Source organism: Oncorhynchus kisutch, linkage group LG29 (assembly GCF_002021735.2).
Source record: "Oncorhynchus kisutch isolate 150728-3 linkage group LG29, Okis_V2, whole genome shotgun sequence".
Classification (NCBI taxonomy): Eukaryota; Metazoa; Chordata; class Actinopteri; order Salmoniformes; family Salmonidae; genus Oncorhynchus; species Oncorhynchus kisutch.
In genome coordinates this window covers 19,599,030-19,615,691 of record NC_034202.2, presented here as the reverse complement: position 1 = coordinate 19,615,691, position 16,662 = coordinate 19,599,030, and the positions used below count along the sequence as shown (strand labels likewise).

General features: G+C 43.4%; 1 protein-coding gene across 1 annotated transcript; it reads left to right on the top strand.

The window, feature by feature from the left end:
- The first annotated feature begins 4,245 nt into the window (after positions 1-4,245).
- ddx54 (DEAD (Asp-Glu-Ala-Asp) box polypeptide 54) lies at positions 4,246-16,188 on the top strand. Its single transcript, XM_020465448.2, has 19 exons — positions 4,246-4,551; positions 5,465-5,594; positions 9,750-9,820; positions 9,899-10,087; positions 10,199-10,248; positions 11,753-11,794; positions 11,914-12,131; positions 12,234-12,295; positions 12,429-12,560; positions 12,670-12,880; positions 13,039-13,170; positions 13,350-13,571; positions 13,760-13,833; positions 13,934-14,140; positions 14,283-14,434; positions 14,551-14,664; positions 14,743-14,853; positions 15,016-15,119; positions 15,409-16,188. The coding sequence occupies exons 1-19, from the start codon at positions 4,435-4,437 to the stop codon at positions 15,696-15,698; spliced, it is 2,628 nt and encodes an 875-aa protein (XP_020321037.1). The 5' UTR covers positions 4,246-4,434; the 3' UTR covers positions 15,699-16,188.
- Positions 16,189-16,662: the final 474 nt, after the last annotated feature.

Below are 16,662 nucleotides of genomic sequence, written 5' to 3'. Positions count from 1 at the left end.
TGTAAAGGAATGAATAAGAATATGTACATAAAAAGATATGAATGAGTGATGGCTGAACGGCATAGGCAAGATACAGTAGATGGTATAGATGGTATATACAGTATATACATATGAGATGAGTAATGTAGGGTATGTAAACATTATATAACGTGGCTAGTGATACATTTATTACATCAAGATGGCAAGATGCAGTAGATGGTATCGAGTACAGTGTTTACAGTACATATGAGAGGAGTAATGTAGGGTATGTAAACATTAGTGGCATGGTTTAAAGTGGCTAGTGATACATTTATTAGATACATTTTTCCATTATTTAAGTGGCTAGAGTTGAGTCAGTATGTTGGCATGTTAGTGATGGCTGTTTAACAGTCTGATGACCTTGAGATAGAAGCTGTTTTTCAGTCTCTCGGTCCCAGCTTTGATGCACCTGTACTGACCTCGCCTTCTGGATGATAACGGGGTGAACAGGCAGTGGCTCGGGTGGTTGTTGTCCTTGATGATCTTTTTGGCCTTCCTGTGACATCGGTTGGTGTAGGTGTCCTGGAGGGTAGGTAGTTTGCCCCCGGTGATGCGTTATGCAGACCTCACTACCCTTTGGAGAGCCTTACGGTTATGGCGCTGACCTCCTTTCCTTGCGTTGTTGGAAAAGGGCTTGTTAGTAAACATTTCACGGTAAAATCTACACCTGTTGTATTTGGTGTGTGTAAAAAAACATTACATTTGATTTGTGTAAGCTAGCCCTCGAAACCTCTTATATCCCTGACAGGGTTTTACTGTTCATTCCAACTTTTAACCGCCAGCCAGCCCTCTGTGATAGAATATGAATGGGATCAGGGCCTGGCTGTTGCCATGGTGTTCACTTATTTACTCCACTGGCTTGAAATGAACCTTCTTTGACCTTAGCATTTGATGCCCAATCATATTTCTATCATTACTGTATGTATAATCTCTCGTGGACAGACTACGTGAACATGTCGAGCATCTGACCAAATTACATTACATTTTAGAGGGTTAACTGAGATTACTGTATGTACTGTAACATTTGTCGAACTGGTGTGTACCAGTAGCTCAAGTGAAGACAAGCAAAAAAGATGTCCGCCAGATGGAAGACAGCCAGAAAACCTGGTTGTTGCAAGTTGCAACATCTTCATGTGCTGGCCCTAATGAGCAAAGGACCATGGGGCTTCAATAGAGCTTTTGATATCTGCCACAGCTGTTTGTGAGCAGCAGCTGGTACGGTGTAGGGTGAATTTTCCCCAAAATGCTGATATTGGGAAGTTTGGAAATTTTCCCCACTAATGGTTAAGGTTAGGATTGGGGGAGGGGAAGCTGATCCTACTAGCTGATCCTACTTCCCCCAGGTGCCAGTTGGTCCCCTAACTAGAACATGTGGAATACCTCGATGACATCACACGAAACAAAGTCAAAGGAGAGATTCAAACAGGTTGGAGAGATCCCTAGGCAGTGCTACACTGAACTTCAGTTGAATAATAAAGATCTACATTGGGGTCTGAATTTATTGGCACCCTTGATAAAGATGAGCAAAAATGACTGTATGAAATAAAAATTTCATATACTAAGCTACAGTTCCTTGCAAAAGTATTCATCCCCCTTGGTGTTTTTCCTATTTTGTTGCATTACAACCTGTAATTTAAATGGATTTTTATTTGGATTTCATGTAATGGACATAAACAAAATAGTCCAAATTGGTGAAGTGAAATGAAAAAAATTACTTGTTTCAAAAAATTCTAAAAAAGACTCAACGGAAAAGTAATGCGTGCATATGTTTTCACCCCCTTTTGCTATGAAGCCCCTAAATAAGATCTGTTGAAAACAATTACCTTCAGAAGTCACATAATTAGTTAAATAAAGTCCACCTGTGTGCAATCTAAGTGTCACATGATCTGTCACATTATCTCAGTATATATACACCTGTTCTGAAAGGCCCCAGAGTCTGAAACACCACTAAGCAAGGGGCACCACCAAGCAAGTGGCTCCATGAAGACCAAGGAACTCTCCAAACAGGTCAGGGACAAAGTTGTGGAGAAGGACAGATCAGGGTTGGGTTATAAAAAAAAATATCAGAAAATTTGAACATCACACGGAGCACCATTAAATCCATTGTTAAAACATTGAAAGAATATGGCACCACAACAAACCTGCCAAGAGAGGGCCGCCCACCAAAACCAGGCAAGGAGGGCATTAACCAGAGAGGCAACAAAGAGACCAAAGATAACCCTGAAGGAGCTGCAAAGCTCCACAGCGGAGATTGGAGTATCTGTCTATAGGACCACTTTAAGCCGTACACTCCACAGAGCTGGGCTTTACAGAAGAGTGGCCAGAAAAAAAGCCATTGCTTGAAGAAAAAAATAAGCAAACATGTTTGATGTTCGCCAAAAGGAATGTGGGAGACTCCCCAAACATATGGAAGACGGTTGTCTGGTCATATGAGACTAAAATGTAGCTTTTTTGGCCATCAAGGAAAACGTTATGTCTGTTGCAAACTCAACACCTCTCTTTACCCCGAGAACATCATCCCCATGTTTTTCATCGGCAGGGACTGGGAAATTGGTCAGAATTGAAGGAAGGATAGATGGTGCTAAATACAGGTACATTCTTGAGGGAAACCTGTTTCAGTCTTCCAGAGATTTGAGACTTTGACAGAGGTTCACCTTCCAGCAGGACAATGACCCTAAGCATACTGCTAAAGCAACACTTTAGTGGTTTAAGGGGAAACATTTAAATGTCTTGGAATGGCCTAGTCAAAGCCCAGACCTCAATCCAATTGAGAATCTGTGGTATGACTTAAATATTGCTGTACACCAGCAGAACCCATCCAACTTGAAGGAGCTGGAGCATGTTTGCCTTGAAGAATGGGCAAAAATCCCAGTGGCTAAATGTGCCAAGAGACATACTCCAAGAGACTTGCAGCTGTAATTACTGCAAAAGGTGGCTCTACAAAGTATTGACTTTTGGGAGGTGAATAGTTATGCACGGTTAAGTTTTCTTTTTGTCTTATTTCTTGTTTGTTTCACCCCCCAAAATATGTTGCATCTTCAAAAAATGTATTTCAATTCCAGGTTGTAAGGCCACAAAATAGGAAAAATGCCAAGGGGGGTGAATACTTTCACAAGCCACTGCATATTGTCTGCTCCAAAAAATTGGGAAATGTATATTATTTTACACTAATACAATTGCTCAAATAAAAAGATTTTGTTTAACAATTAATACTTTTTTTTTCTCAAAAGTAAATATTATTGATACCCCTGTTTTCAATACCTCACTTTACGAGGATAACAGTGAGACGTTTTCTAAAATGTTTTATAAGTTGGGGAACACATTGAGAGGGATCTTAGACCAATCCTCCATGCAGGATCTTTCCAGATCCTTGATATCCTTTGTCTGCGCTTATGGACTGCACTCTTCAATTCAAACCACAGGTTTTCAATTAATTTCAATTCCAGAGACTGAGATGACATTGCAAAATGTTTATTTTGGCCAATTAACCATTTCTTTGTCAAATCAAATCAAATTGTATTGGTCACATACACATATTTAGCAGATGCTATTGCGGGTGAAGCTGTGCAGTAGTATCTAACAATTTACAAAAATATGCAAATCTGAAAGTAAAAGAATGGAATAAAGAAATACATAATTGTGGATCTTGATGTGTGCTTGGGGTTATTGTCTTGCTGGAAGACCCACTTCTGTCCAAGTTTCAGACTCCTGACAGAGGAAACCAGGTTTTTGGCTAAAATGTCCTGGTTCGTGGTAGAGTTCAGGATGCTGTTGACCTTAACATGGGCCCCAGGACCAGTAGAAGCAAAAATATCCCCATAAAATCAAAGATCCACCACAATATTTTACAGTAGGTATGGGGTTATTTTCTGCTCATGAGTTCTCATTTCAAAGCCAAACCCACCACTGGTGTTGCGTGGCCAAAGAGCTCTATTTTCATGTCATCTGACTAAAGCACCAGTTCCAATCCAAGTGCCAATGCTGTTTAGCAAACTCCAAACATTTACATTTATTGGATTACATGGAAATTGAGCTTTTTGGCCACACACACCAGTGGAAAAAGGCTCAGTGTAGTTATCCTCGCAAGGTGAGGTATTGAAAGGTATTGACTTCTCAAACCCCAAACCCCAAAACCCACCCTGTTCTGTTTCGTAATCGTTCCCGGAAATCTCGCGATGTTACTCTGGGTTTAGAAGCTTTGTAATACTACTCACAAAAAAACACCATGACGTCATATCTTGCGCGGACGCACGAGTCCTGCGTTTTTAATCACACGTGTTTCAAAATGTCTGCCGTCTGTGTTGTTGTGTGCTGAACAGTTCATTTACTTTTGAGCACCAATCGTTTTTTTATTTGTATTATTCTGACTAGTTCAAATCGTAGAACAAATTATAAAAAGTGCTGCAACTAATCAGAATGGCTCAAAGAAAGAAGAAGCTAACTAAGAAAAAGAGACAGACTGGCCATCGGGAGCCTGACGAGTCGGATGGTGGAGATTTCGAAGTAGCTGCTAAAGTTAGGGACGATGATTCCGTAAGAACCATTAGTTTTTCTGTTATTGTAACTAGGTAAACTATTTGCTGTTGTCATTTTAGCAAACGTATGTGAATCTACTTGCTATGAATTTACTTAGCTAGTTGATAACCCGTAGCTAGCTAACATGCTAACTTGGCAACTAGCGGTGGATATCAACTTGTGTGCGGGGTTTGCCTGTTTGGCTTTGCGTTCGGCCTAGAATTGATTTATCGCCAATTACATTAACCACATTAATAAAGCTAGAAACCTAATTGAAACAATAAAAGCGTTCTCCCCACCCCTGTTTCGCAAAAAAATTAAGGATTGAGCCTGGAGAAATGTAATCATCCATAATATCACCGTTTTGGGGCTATACTGTGTTTGTTTACGTTTTTTACGATAATTGGAGTAAAACAAGATTATTTTGGGGGTTCTGAATAGGGTATGACAGTTGAAGTAACTTAATGAGGTGTTTCTAAGTTATATTGTGCAAGAATACATGGGTATATATTGGAGCGTGGAGTGTATCCGGGTCTCTGGCGTAAAAGGCAAAACCTCTATGCATCACGCCAACGCACTTGGTGGATATTGTAATGTGACTAATATATCTAGCCTGCTCCGAACGGGAACGCACGTCCACATTCTTTTAAGTCCTTTCACATGTCCGCCCATGTGTTCCGATGGCCTGACTGCGCCATCCGACCGCTGACACCAGTGTAGCGAGCGGGAAAGCAAACCCGGTCTCTGGTGTAAAAGGCATATATATATATATATATATAGTGTGAGGATCTAAGTTCAAAATATATATAGCATCTACGGATTCTAGCTTTTAAAGTCACGCTAGAATTGAATTTGAGTGTTAAATTATTGAGTTTAACAATTTCCATAATGACAATGTCATGGTATTTCATGCAATTAATGTGTTTTTCAGCCTGGAAGAAAGTTACCCCGGTTCCCTGGTGCTTCGTCAGATTGTCTGTCTGATGTTGAACCAGACACCCGGGAGCTGGTCAGAGCTCAGAACAAGAAGAAAAAGAAGTCTGGGGGCTTCCAGTCCATGGGTGAGAAATTTGAGTTCGCTTATCTGAAGCCCATCTTTGTAAGACACTTACAGATGTTATACAACAAGTGTGTCAAACTCATACCATGGAGGGCCTTGGTTTTTCATTTCAGTTAAGACCTAGACACCAGGTGAGGGGAGTTTCTTACAAATTAGTGACCTTAACCCCCGAGTCTATTGACGCACCCCATCAAAATCTGCCAGTTTAAGCAAGCGATATTAGTCCCAATACACTGCAACCACCTGTGGCAGCCTTCCACATCTAAGGTTGAAGATGGCCAAGCCACAGCTGTGCTTGTGAGAACATGAGACATCCCAAAAATCTGTCTTATGAAAATGGCTGTACCGTAGTATGACCGCTCTATGGAAAGATGACGCTCTCACGAACACTATGGTGGTCTCTGTTTTGCTCTATGACCTCCACAAGGGACTCATCTGAAGGTACATTTTGCCTACTTAAAAAAAGAGGTTAAATATGTATATATTTTTTAAACGCTGTACCAGTCAACAGTTTGGACACACCTAGTCATTCCAGGATTTTTCTTTATTTTTACTTTTTTCCTACATTATAGAATAGTAGTGAAGACATCAAAACTACATTTGTGGAATTTCTTTCCTTCTTAACGCGTTTGAGCCAATCAGTTTTGTTGTGACATGGTAGGGGTGGTGTACAGAAGATAGCCCTATTTGGTAGAAGACCAAGTCCATATTATGGCAAGAACAGCTCAAATAAGCAAAGAGAAACGTCAGTCCGTTACTTTAAGACTCAAAGGTCAGTCAATCCAGAACATTTCAAGAACTATGAAAGTTTCTTCAAGTGCACAAAAACCATCAAGGGCTATGATGAAACTGTCTCTCATGAGGACCGCCACGGGAAAGGAAGACCCAGAGTTACCTTTGCTGCAGAGGATAAGTTCATTAGATTTACCAGCCACAGAATATGCAGCCCAAAGAAATGCTTCACAGAGTTCAAGTCACAGACACACATCTCAACATCAACCGTTCAGAGGAGATTGCGTGAATCGGTCTTCATGGTCGAATTGCTGCAGAGAAACCTCGACTAAAGGACACCAATAATAAGAAGAGACTTGCTTGGGCCAAGAAACATGAGCAATGAACATTAGACCGGTGGAAATCTCCTTTTGGTCTGATGAGTCCAAATTTGAGCTTTTTGGTTCCGACCGCCGTGTCTTTGTGAGACGCAGAGTAGGTGAACGGATGATCTCCGCATGTGTGGTTCCCACCATGAAGCATGGAGGAGGTGTGATGGTGTGGGGGTGCTTTGCTGGTGACTGTCGGTGATTTATTTAGAATTCAAGGCACACTTAACCAGCATGGCTGTCACAGCATTCAGCAGCAATACGCCATCCCACCCGGTTTGCGCTTAGTGGGACTATCACAAAACACACCTCCAGGCTGTGTAAGGGCTATTTGACAAATAAGGAGAATGATGGAGTGCTGCATCAGATGACCTGGCCTCCACAGTCACCCGACCTCAACCCAAATTGAGATGGTTTGGGATAAGTTGAACCGCAGAGTGAAGGAAAAGCAGCCAGCAAATGAACAGCATATGTGGGAACTCCTTCAAGACTGTTGGAAAAGCATTCCAGGTGAAGCTGGTTCAGAGAATGCCAAGTGTGCAAGCCTGGCATCAAGGCAAAGGATGGCTACTTGAGGGGGGGGGGGGGTACAAATCAAAATATATATACAGTGGGGAGAACAAGTATTTGGTACACTGCCGATTTTGCAGGTTTTCCTAATGACAAAGCATGTAGAGGTCTGTAATTTTTATCATAGGTACACTTCAACTGTGAGACGGAATCTAAAACAAAAACCCAGAAAATCACATTGTATGATTTTTAAGTAATTCATTTGCATTAATTTGAAGTGTACCTATGATAAAAATTACAGACCTCTACATGCTTTGTAAGTGGGAAAACCTGCAAAATCGGCAGTGTATCAAATACTTGTTCTCCCCACTGTATATATATTTTGATTTGTTTAACAACACTTTTTTTGCTTACCACATGATGTGTTATTTCATAGTTTTGATGTCTTCACTATTATTCTACAATGTGGGAAATAGTAAAAATAAAGAAAAACCCTTGAATGAGTATGTGTCCAAACTTTTGACTAGTACTGTACAGTGGGGCAAAAAAGTATTTAGTCAGCCACCAATTGTGCAAGTTCTCACACTTAAAAAGATGAGAGAGGCCTGTAATTTTCATCATGGGTACACTTCAACTATGACAGACAAAATGAGGGAGGAAAAATCCAGAAAATCACATTGTAGGATTTTTTATGAATTTATTTGCAAATTATGGTGGAAAATAAGTATTTGGTCACCTACAAACAAGCAAGATTTCTGGCTCTCACAGACCTGTAACTTCTTCTTTAAGAGGCTCCTCTGTCCTCTACTCGTTACCTGTATTAATGACACCTGTTTGAACTTGTTATCAGTATAAAAGACACCTGTCCACAACCTCAAACAGTCACACTCCAAATTCCACTATGGCCAAGACCAAAGAACTGGCTTGGCCATAGTGGACCAGAAACAAAATTGTAGACCTGCACCAGGCTGGGTAGACTGAATCTGCAATAGGTAAGCAGCTTAGTTTGAAGAAATCAACTGTGGGAGCAATTATTAGGAAATGGAAGACATACAAGACCACTGATAATCTCCCTCGATCTGGGCTCCACGCAAGATCTCACCCCGTGGGGTCAAAATGATCACAAGAACGGTGAGCAAAAATCCCAGAACCACACGGGGGGACCTAGTGAATGACCTGCAGAGAGCTGGGACCCAAGTAACAAAGCCTACCATCAGTAACACACTACGCCACCAGGGACTCAAATCCTGCAGTGCCAGACGTGTCCCCCTGTTTAAGCCAGTATATGTCCAGGCCCATCTGAAGTTTGCTAGAGAGCATTTGGATGATCCAGAAGAAGATTGGGAGAATGTCATATGGTCAGATAAAACTAAAATATAACTTTTTTGTAAAAACTCAACTCGTTGTGTTTGGAGGACAAAGAATGCTGAGTTGCATCCAAAGAACACCATACCTACTGTGAAGCATGGGGTGGAAACATCATGCTTTGGGGCTGTTTTTCTGCAAAGGGACCAGGACGACTGAACCATGTAAAGGAAAGAATGAATGGAGCCATGTATCGTGAGATTTTGAGTGAAAACCTCCTTCCATCAGCAAGGGCATTGAAGATTAAACGTGGCTGGGTCTTTCAGCATGACAATGATCCCAAACACACCGCCCGGGCAACAAAGGAGTGGCTTCGTAAGAAGCATTTCAAGGTCCTGGAGTGGCCTAGCCAGTCTCCAGATCTCAACCCCATAGAAAATCTTTGGAGGGAGTTGAAAGTCTGTGTTGCCCAGCAACCTACCCAAAACATCACTGCTCTAGAGGAGATCTGCATGGAGGAATGGGCCAAAATACCAGCAACAGTGTGTGAACCTTGTGAAGACTTACAGAAAACGTTTGACCTCAGTCATTGCCAACAAAGGGTATATAACAAAGTATTGAGAAACTTTTGTTGTTGACCAAATACTTATTTTCCACCATCATTTGCAAATAAATTCATAAAAAATCCTACAATGTGATTTTCTGGATTTTTTTTCTTCTCATTTTGTCTGGCATAGTTGAAGTGTACCTATGATGAAAATGACAGGCCACTCTCATCTTTTTAAGTGGGAGAACTTGCACAATTGGTGGCTGACTAAATACTTTTTTCCCCCACTGTATATATTTCCTGAGCTTTCTTATCTCCTAGATATAGGACACACATCAACCTTAATCCATATGATAAATATTTTCACTGTTTTTGGCCATTTATTGATTTTGATATTCAATGCGTTTCTTAGGGATTTGTTACTAAAGGCCAAATTTTAATGTTTTATCAACAATAAAAAAAAAATCACATTTCTTTTGGTAGAGATCCTACAATTCACGATCAAATAGCTAAATGATCCATGGTATGATCCCCCCAACCCCAACATCTTAGACTCTAGAGAATGAATTAATCAATCAACTACAAGGGAGGAGCTAAAACCCGCATACACTCGGAGCTCCATCCAATGAGTTTGACGTGTTATACAGCAATGTGTCCTGAGTATGTCGTAACAGCCATCTTTTGTTATTTGCAGGTCTCAGTTACCCAGTTTTTAAAGGAGTCATGAAGAAGGGCTACAAAGTCCCTACTCCAATCCAGAGGAAGGTATGCCAGTGCCCTTGGATCCTTTCACTTTCACTAATATATCAGTTCGATTGTTTACGATACCTCTCTCCCTCTCAGACTATCCCAGTGATTCTAGATGGCAAGGACATGGTTGCCATGGCAAGGACAGGCAGCGGGAAGACTGCTGCGTTCTTGGTGCCCATGTTTGAGAAGCTGAAGGTTCCCCAGGCCCAGACGGGGGCCAGGGCTCTAATTTTGACCCCCACCAGAGAGTTGGCGCTGCAAACCATGAAGTTCACCAAAGAGGTCAGGATAGGTGTTTCATAGTCAATTTGTCATCATCACCTTACCCGGGATAGTATGTTGTATTGGTCAGTAACAGCAAATAGTAAATATATTCCCTTTATTTTATTTCAGTTGGGGAAATTCACCGGCCTTAAGACAGCTTTGATCCTTGGTGGAGACAGGTATTAAGTACATCTTCACTCTTGTTGTGTTGAAATTTGTTATTGTCCTTATAAGCATCAACTGAACACTGAACAAGGCCACCAGGGGGTTTTCTCAAAGCATGTGCAGACCAGCTGGAAATTGTGTTCACAGACATTTTCAATCTATCCTTGTCCCAGTCTGTAATCCCAACATGTTTCAAGCTGACCACCATTGTCCTATTCCCCAATAGCTCCAAGGTAACCTGCCTAAATGACTATCGCCCCGTAGCACACATCTGGAATTAGGAAGTGGTTTGAAAGGCTGGACATGACACCGTCATCTCAGACACCCTAGACCCACTCCAATTTGCATATCGCCCCAACATATCCACACATGACACAATCTCAGTTGCACTTCACACTGCCCTCTCCCACCTGGACAAGAGGGAAAATAACTATGTGAGAATGCTGTTCATGTTCCTAGACCGTCATTGAAAATAAGAATTTGTTCTTAACTGACTTGCCTAGTTAAATAAAGGTAAAATACAAATAGACTACAGCTCAGTGTTCAACGCCATAGTCTCCTCCGAGCTAGGGACCCTGGGACTGAACCTCCGCAACTGGATTCTGGTCTTCCTGACGGGCCGGGCCCAGGTGGTGAGGGTAGGCAACAACGCCTACCCTCACCACCTGGGATTTGAGTCGGATCTCAGAACATAAGGTTCCGAGACAGTTTATACCCCCAAGCCAGAAGACTGTTAAATAGCCAGACTGTTAAATAGTCAATTAATGGCGCCAAAATTATCTGCACTGACCCTACACACACTCACTAGACTATATTTACAAACCATGTACACACTCACATACACTTCATATGCGCGCACACACACACTCTTACTCATTATTTGCTGCTTCTACTCTGTTCTTTATTTTACTCGTATTATCTTTCCTGATGTCTAGTCACTTTACCCTGCCTTCATGTACATATCAACCTCAAATACCTTATTATTATCTATCCTGATGCCTAGTCACTTTACCCTGCCTTCATGTACATATCAACCTCAAATACCTTATTATTATCTATCCTGATGTCTAGTCACTTTACCCTGCCTTCATGTACATATCAACCTCAAATACCTTATTATTATCTATCCTGATGCCTAGTCACTTTACCCTGCCTTCATGTACATATCAACCTCAAATACCTTATTATTATCTATCCTGATGCCTAGTCACTTTAACCTGCCTTCATGTACATATCAACCTCAAATACCTTATTATCTATCCTGATGCCTAGTCACTTTACCCTGCCTTCATGTACATATCAACCTCAAATACCTCGTACTCCTACACATTGATCTGGTACTCCCTGTATATAGCTCCGTTGTCTATTTCATTTTATTCCTCTTGTGTTACCATTTTATTTTTAAACTGCATTGTTGGAAATGGCTCGTAAGCAAGTATTTCAAGGTAAGGTCTACACCAGTTGTATTCAGGGGATGCGAAAAATAAAATGTGAGATGAACCTATTGTTTCTTTTCAGAATGGATGATCAGTTTGCTGCGCTTCATGAGAACCCGGATATGTACGTGACCTATGGCCTTCACAATGTACTGCTGTAATTTGCCATAATGCAATTTCAAACTATAAAAAGCTTATGTTTTGTTCTCTGCTGTAGATTTGAGTTATGTCTTCTGCCTTCAGAATTATCGGTACCCCAGGTCGTCTGATGCACGTTGTCATGGAGATGAACTTGAAGCTACAGAGCGTGGAGTACGTTGTGTTTGATGAGGCGGACAGGCTGTTTGAGATGGGCTTTGCTGACCAGCTCCAGGAAATCATCCGGAGGCTCCCAGACAACAGACAGACACTGCTGTTCTCTGCCACCCTGCCCAAACTACTGGTTGAGTTTGCTAGAGCCGGTAAGCCCACCCGCATCCTCTGCCTTCTTTTGCAGCCTTTTCATAATAAGTTGTGTACGAGGCAAGATCAGTCGTGCTCTAATAGGGGTGTGTTTTGTGCAGGGTTGACGGAGCCAGTGCTGATTCGTCTGGACGTGGACTCCAAGCTGAGTGAGCTGCTGAAGGTAAAGCTAAAGGACTCGCTAAAACACACATTCAAAAAATGTGCGCCCAGTTTGAATCCGACATGTGAAACCTGTGATTGATTCATTTACATCATATAAAAGTAGCATAACATTGCATTTTCTCCTCTCCCAGCTGTCGTTCTTCCACCTGAGGATGGATGATAAGCCGGCTCTGCTGCTCCACCTGCTGAGGAACGTGGCGAAGCCACAGGAGCAGACGGTGGTATTTGTTGCCACCAAACACCATGTCGAGTACCTCAAAGAGGTGAGACCCCAGTGAATAAAAGGGTAAACTAATGGATAAGGTTTGGTTGTCCTCAGCCTTGTACTTTGAAACACGTTTGTACTCTAACTCTGTGTTACCCTATGCTTAGCTGCTGTCCTCTGAGGGCGTGGAGTGTGCCTACATCTACAGTGCCCTGGACCAGACTGCCAGGAAGATCAACATTGGTAAATTTGTCCACCGCAAGGCCATGGTGTTGATTGTGACAGATGTGGCTGCTCGCGGTATAGACATCCCCCTACTGGACAACGTCATCAACTACAACTTCCCCTCCAAGGCCAAGCTCTTCCTGCACAGAGTCGGTGGGTAACGCAAGCAGTTTGTGGTCAACATGATGTTTTAGGCTATCTTGACTTGTCATTTATATACGTGAAAGGCCAGTGACAACCACCTGAATCAATGAAATATAGTGTCTTCCTCACCATTGACTGTTGGCTCATCTCTGCCTTTTCAACCCCAGGTCGAGTGGCACGCGCAGGCCGCAGTGGAGCAGCCTATAGCCTTGTGTGTACAGATGAGATACCTTTTGTCTATGACCTCCATCTCTTCCTGGGGAGACCCCTTCAGCTGGCTACACCTGACCACCAACAAGGTACCAGCACTGGGCAACAACATGTTATACACAGTGTGAGGGAATGGAACCATTACTAACCCATTCAGTTCTCTTGTCACACTTGTTTTCTATCATGGACACTCAATTAATTATCTTGCTTACTCCCACATTTCTCTCTGTCCCTTCCTCTATCCCCTGCTTAATTTCCCTCCCTCCAGAGTCAGACGGTGTGTTTGGTCGTGTTCCCCAGAGCATCCTGGATGATGAGGAATCCCAGCTGGTCACGGCCCATGAGAACTCTCATGACCTGCAGAACCTGCGCCGCATAGCGGACAACGCCTACAAGCAGTACATCAAGTCCCGGCCCATGCCCTCGCCAGAGTCCTTTAAACGGGTCAAGAACACAGAGCTCCCCAGCATGGCTGTCCACCCACTGTTAGGTCAGTAGGATGACTGACCTGTGAACAGAATGGTCTTTCCAGTGCGCTGCAGATGGTCCATTATGTTGTGATATTAATAAATGAAGTTTCTGTCTCAGTGGATCCTCATCAGATTCAGGGTTCTCATGGAAATCCCACACAGATGCGTCCTTAATGTTGCGAAGATATTAACCCACATTTCCCTTCAGGGTCAGGCTTGGAGAAAATGGAACTGGAGCGCCTTCAAATGGTGGACTGCATTAAGGGCTACAAGGCTAGAGCTGTGAGTTGGGCTTGAAAATGCGTATCGGACGCTATTCTCTGTAATGAATGAATAACCGCTAGTAATACTGTATTAAACAACCATGGCACTTTTCCTCCAGACGATCTTTGAGATCAACTCGAACAGCAAGACCAATGCCAGCGTGGTGATGCGAGCCAAGCGCTCCAGGGACACGCGGCTGGTGGATATGTTCACACAGAAGAAGGAGGTTCTGGCTGCAGAGGGCAGGTATCACGTTCCTGTCACTCCCCTGCCCTCCACTCACCACACAGCAGACCAGGAGGACAGTGAAGAGGAGGACTTTCAGGTTAGCGCTACTGAATATCCATCTAGCATGTACGTGTTCCAATGCCAATCAACAGTGGCGCATTGCACCACCACAGACAAAGTAGTATCATATGACTAGACCGGATGTCTCCCATGCTGTACTTCTGTAATTTGTCCACCAGGGTGTGTTTTCTGAAGTGGTGGGGGGGAAGAGGAGGAAGCCACAGGAGGATGGCGATATGGAGAGGCCAGACAGCAAGAAGACCAAACAGACTGGCCGCGATGAGGAGAACTACATCCCTTACAGACCCAAGGACTTCAACTCTGAGAGAGGGTATGGGAAAAGCTGACTACACAGTCCACTCCACTTTACCGGCTTTAAACACAATGAGTGTGGGCTTATAGTACAACAGAGCCATAGTGATTTGACTCAGTGTTTGCTGTTTGCAGACTTAGCCTGGGAAAAGAGGGCACAACGTTTGAGCAGCAGGCTTCTACTGCTGTACTGGACCTGATGGGAGACGAAGGAGAAAGACTCAACCAGCACAAACACATGATGAAGTGGTAAGAGTGAACACCGCTGCGGGCGCACACACACACACACCCCTATGGACCTCACTTGACGTCTCCATCTCTCTGCAGGGATCGTAAGAGAAAGCGCTTCGTCAAAGAAACGGGAAAGGAGGCAGATCAGAAGAAGAAGAAGAGAACGGAGAGCGGACAGATGATCAACAACAAGAACAAGAAGAACTTGTATCTTTGTCATCTGACTGATCTTTACTGATGAAAGCTGTTAATAAGGTCTCTGAGGGGAATACCAACGCCCTCAGCTTATTGTGCATAAAGTCCTCACTCTTAATTGAACCACTGCAATGTTATTAGGAAGTTCCATCTCCTTGACCCTGTGTGTCTTAGCTATGAGGAGTGGAAGAAGAAGTACAAGGTGGACGACGGAGGGGGTGGAGATTCGGATGGAGAGACCGGAGGTGGAGGCAGAGGAAGGAGGGGTGGAGGAGGAGGTAAGAGTGCAATTCATCAGAGGGCTGTAGCTAGAGTTTGGATCATTTGTTTGTGATGGGTCTGATGAGTGACTAATGTCTCTTAAGTAAAGCTGACATTGCTCAAGCTCCTGTCTACGGGCTCTACTACCTAAGATCTATTCCAAAACACTCACAGCAATATCCAGTTTGATGTATTTTGGCCATGCTACTTGCAATCAGCATGTTAAAATAAATTATGAACAATTGAAATGTTGCCTAGGCCCTTCTCTTCCCTAACCCTGTCTCACTCCCTCTCTCTCTCTTCCAGGCCGAGGCCGGCCTGGCCGGGGCCGAGGTGGCCCATCCAGGGGCCCCAACTCCCAGCCCCTGGGGCCCCCTGGGCAGCAGAGGGATGGTGGCTCCCGGGGCCCGCGCTCGGAGCTGAAGACCCGGGACCAGATCCTGAAGCAGCGCAGGAAGACAGAGAAACAGAAGTTCCTGCAGAGTGGAGGCTTGAAGAAGCTCCGGGGCAAGGGCAAGCAGCGCCTCAACGACCAGAAGAAGTCTGGCTTTGGCCGTGGTGTCCACAAGAAGGGCAAGATGAAGAAGAGACTGTGAGAGAGGGGGCGAGGAGTAGATGAGGTGTGGAGGCTGTAGTGAGATATGGGAAGGATTGGCAGAGAGGTGACAACGGGTGGAGGCTTTTTTTTAAACCTCCATTAGAGGGTTATGGAGAAACTCCAATGGTGGATCTCAATAGCCTAAAGTTGCTTTCCTCTCATGACTCTTCTCCTCGGTCAGTGCAGATGTAGGAAGAGAGAAAAGCAGAGGAAGCCATTTTAGACTTGAGATGCACCCTAACCCAAAAGGTTCTTGCAGAGCTCTGTGTATGACACCGCAGTGTGGTGCCAAGATAAGATCCGTGTCCACATATTTTATGTGCCTCTAGCCTTAATGCAGAGATTGTGCATGACTGGGCTAGAGCAAGTGAAACCTGTATTTTACAGATATATTTGCTTCAGAACCTATCCAGATGGATTGCTCTCTTAATATGGTATTTGTTTGTGTATTAATTCAGAGCTAATACAAATGTTTGTTTGTTGTCATATGTGACTGTGTCATTCTTTCATTAGAAAGTCCTAGGAGGAAAAGAAAAACCCATGACAGTAGATAATACAAAGCTGCCCAGTGAGTCGAACGTTGTCGACCACATTGTGCAAGAATAACCTTCTGCCATTCTTCACCACAAGGGGGCGGTAAAGCCTAGAGAGAAGTCTGCCAGCGGAACCATGGGTCACTACAAACATGTTGTCATTTCAGAGATCTGTATTAATTTGACCCAGCTGACAGCAGAGCAACCGGAGGGTGTTGAGAGATTTGACTCTGTGCCAAGAGTGTGGTGGAGATTGAGGTTCATTAGAATAGGGAGAATTAAGGGAACATTTCTGTCAGCAAAGAGCCACAAAACCAAAGTCTCGCCTCTAAATTGCCTCCCATCGCTCAGCAATAAGATAACTCTATTATTCTACATACTAAACAGGACATATTTGGGAAATGTCTTTGTAACAGAAGGAAAAGGAAT

Bases quoted from the DNA above. Each gene is read 5' to 3' on its own strand.
- ddx54 (XM_020465448.2), top strand. From the start codon at position 4,435: ATGGCTCAAAGAAAGAAGAAGCTAACTAAGAAAAAGAGACAGACTGGC. The intron at 12,881-13,038 runs GTGGGTAACGCA...TTTCAACCCCAG, and splicing joins GCTCTTCCTGCACAGAGTCG to GTCGAGTGGCACGCGCAGGC. The intron at 13,834-13,933 runs GTGAGTTGGGCT...CTTTTCCTCCAG, and splicing joins AGGGCTACAAGGCTAGAGCT to ACGATCTTTGAGATCAACTC.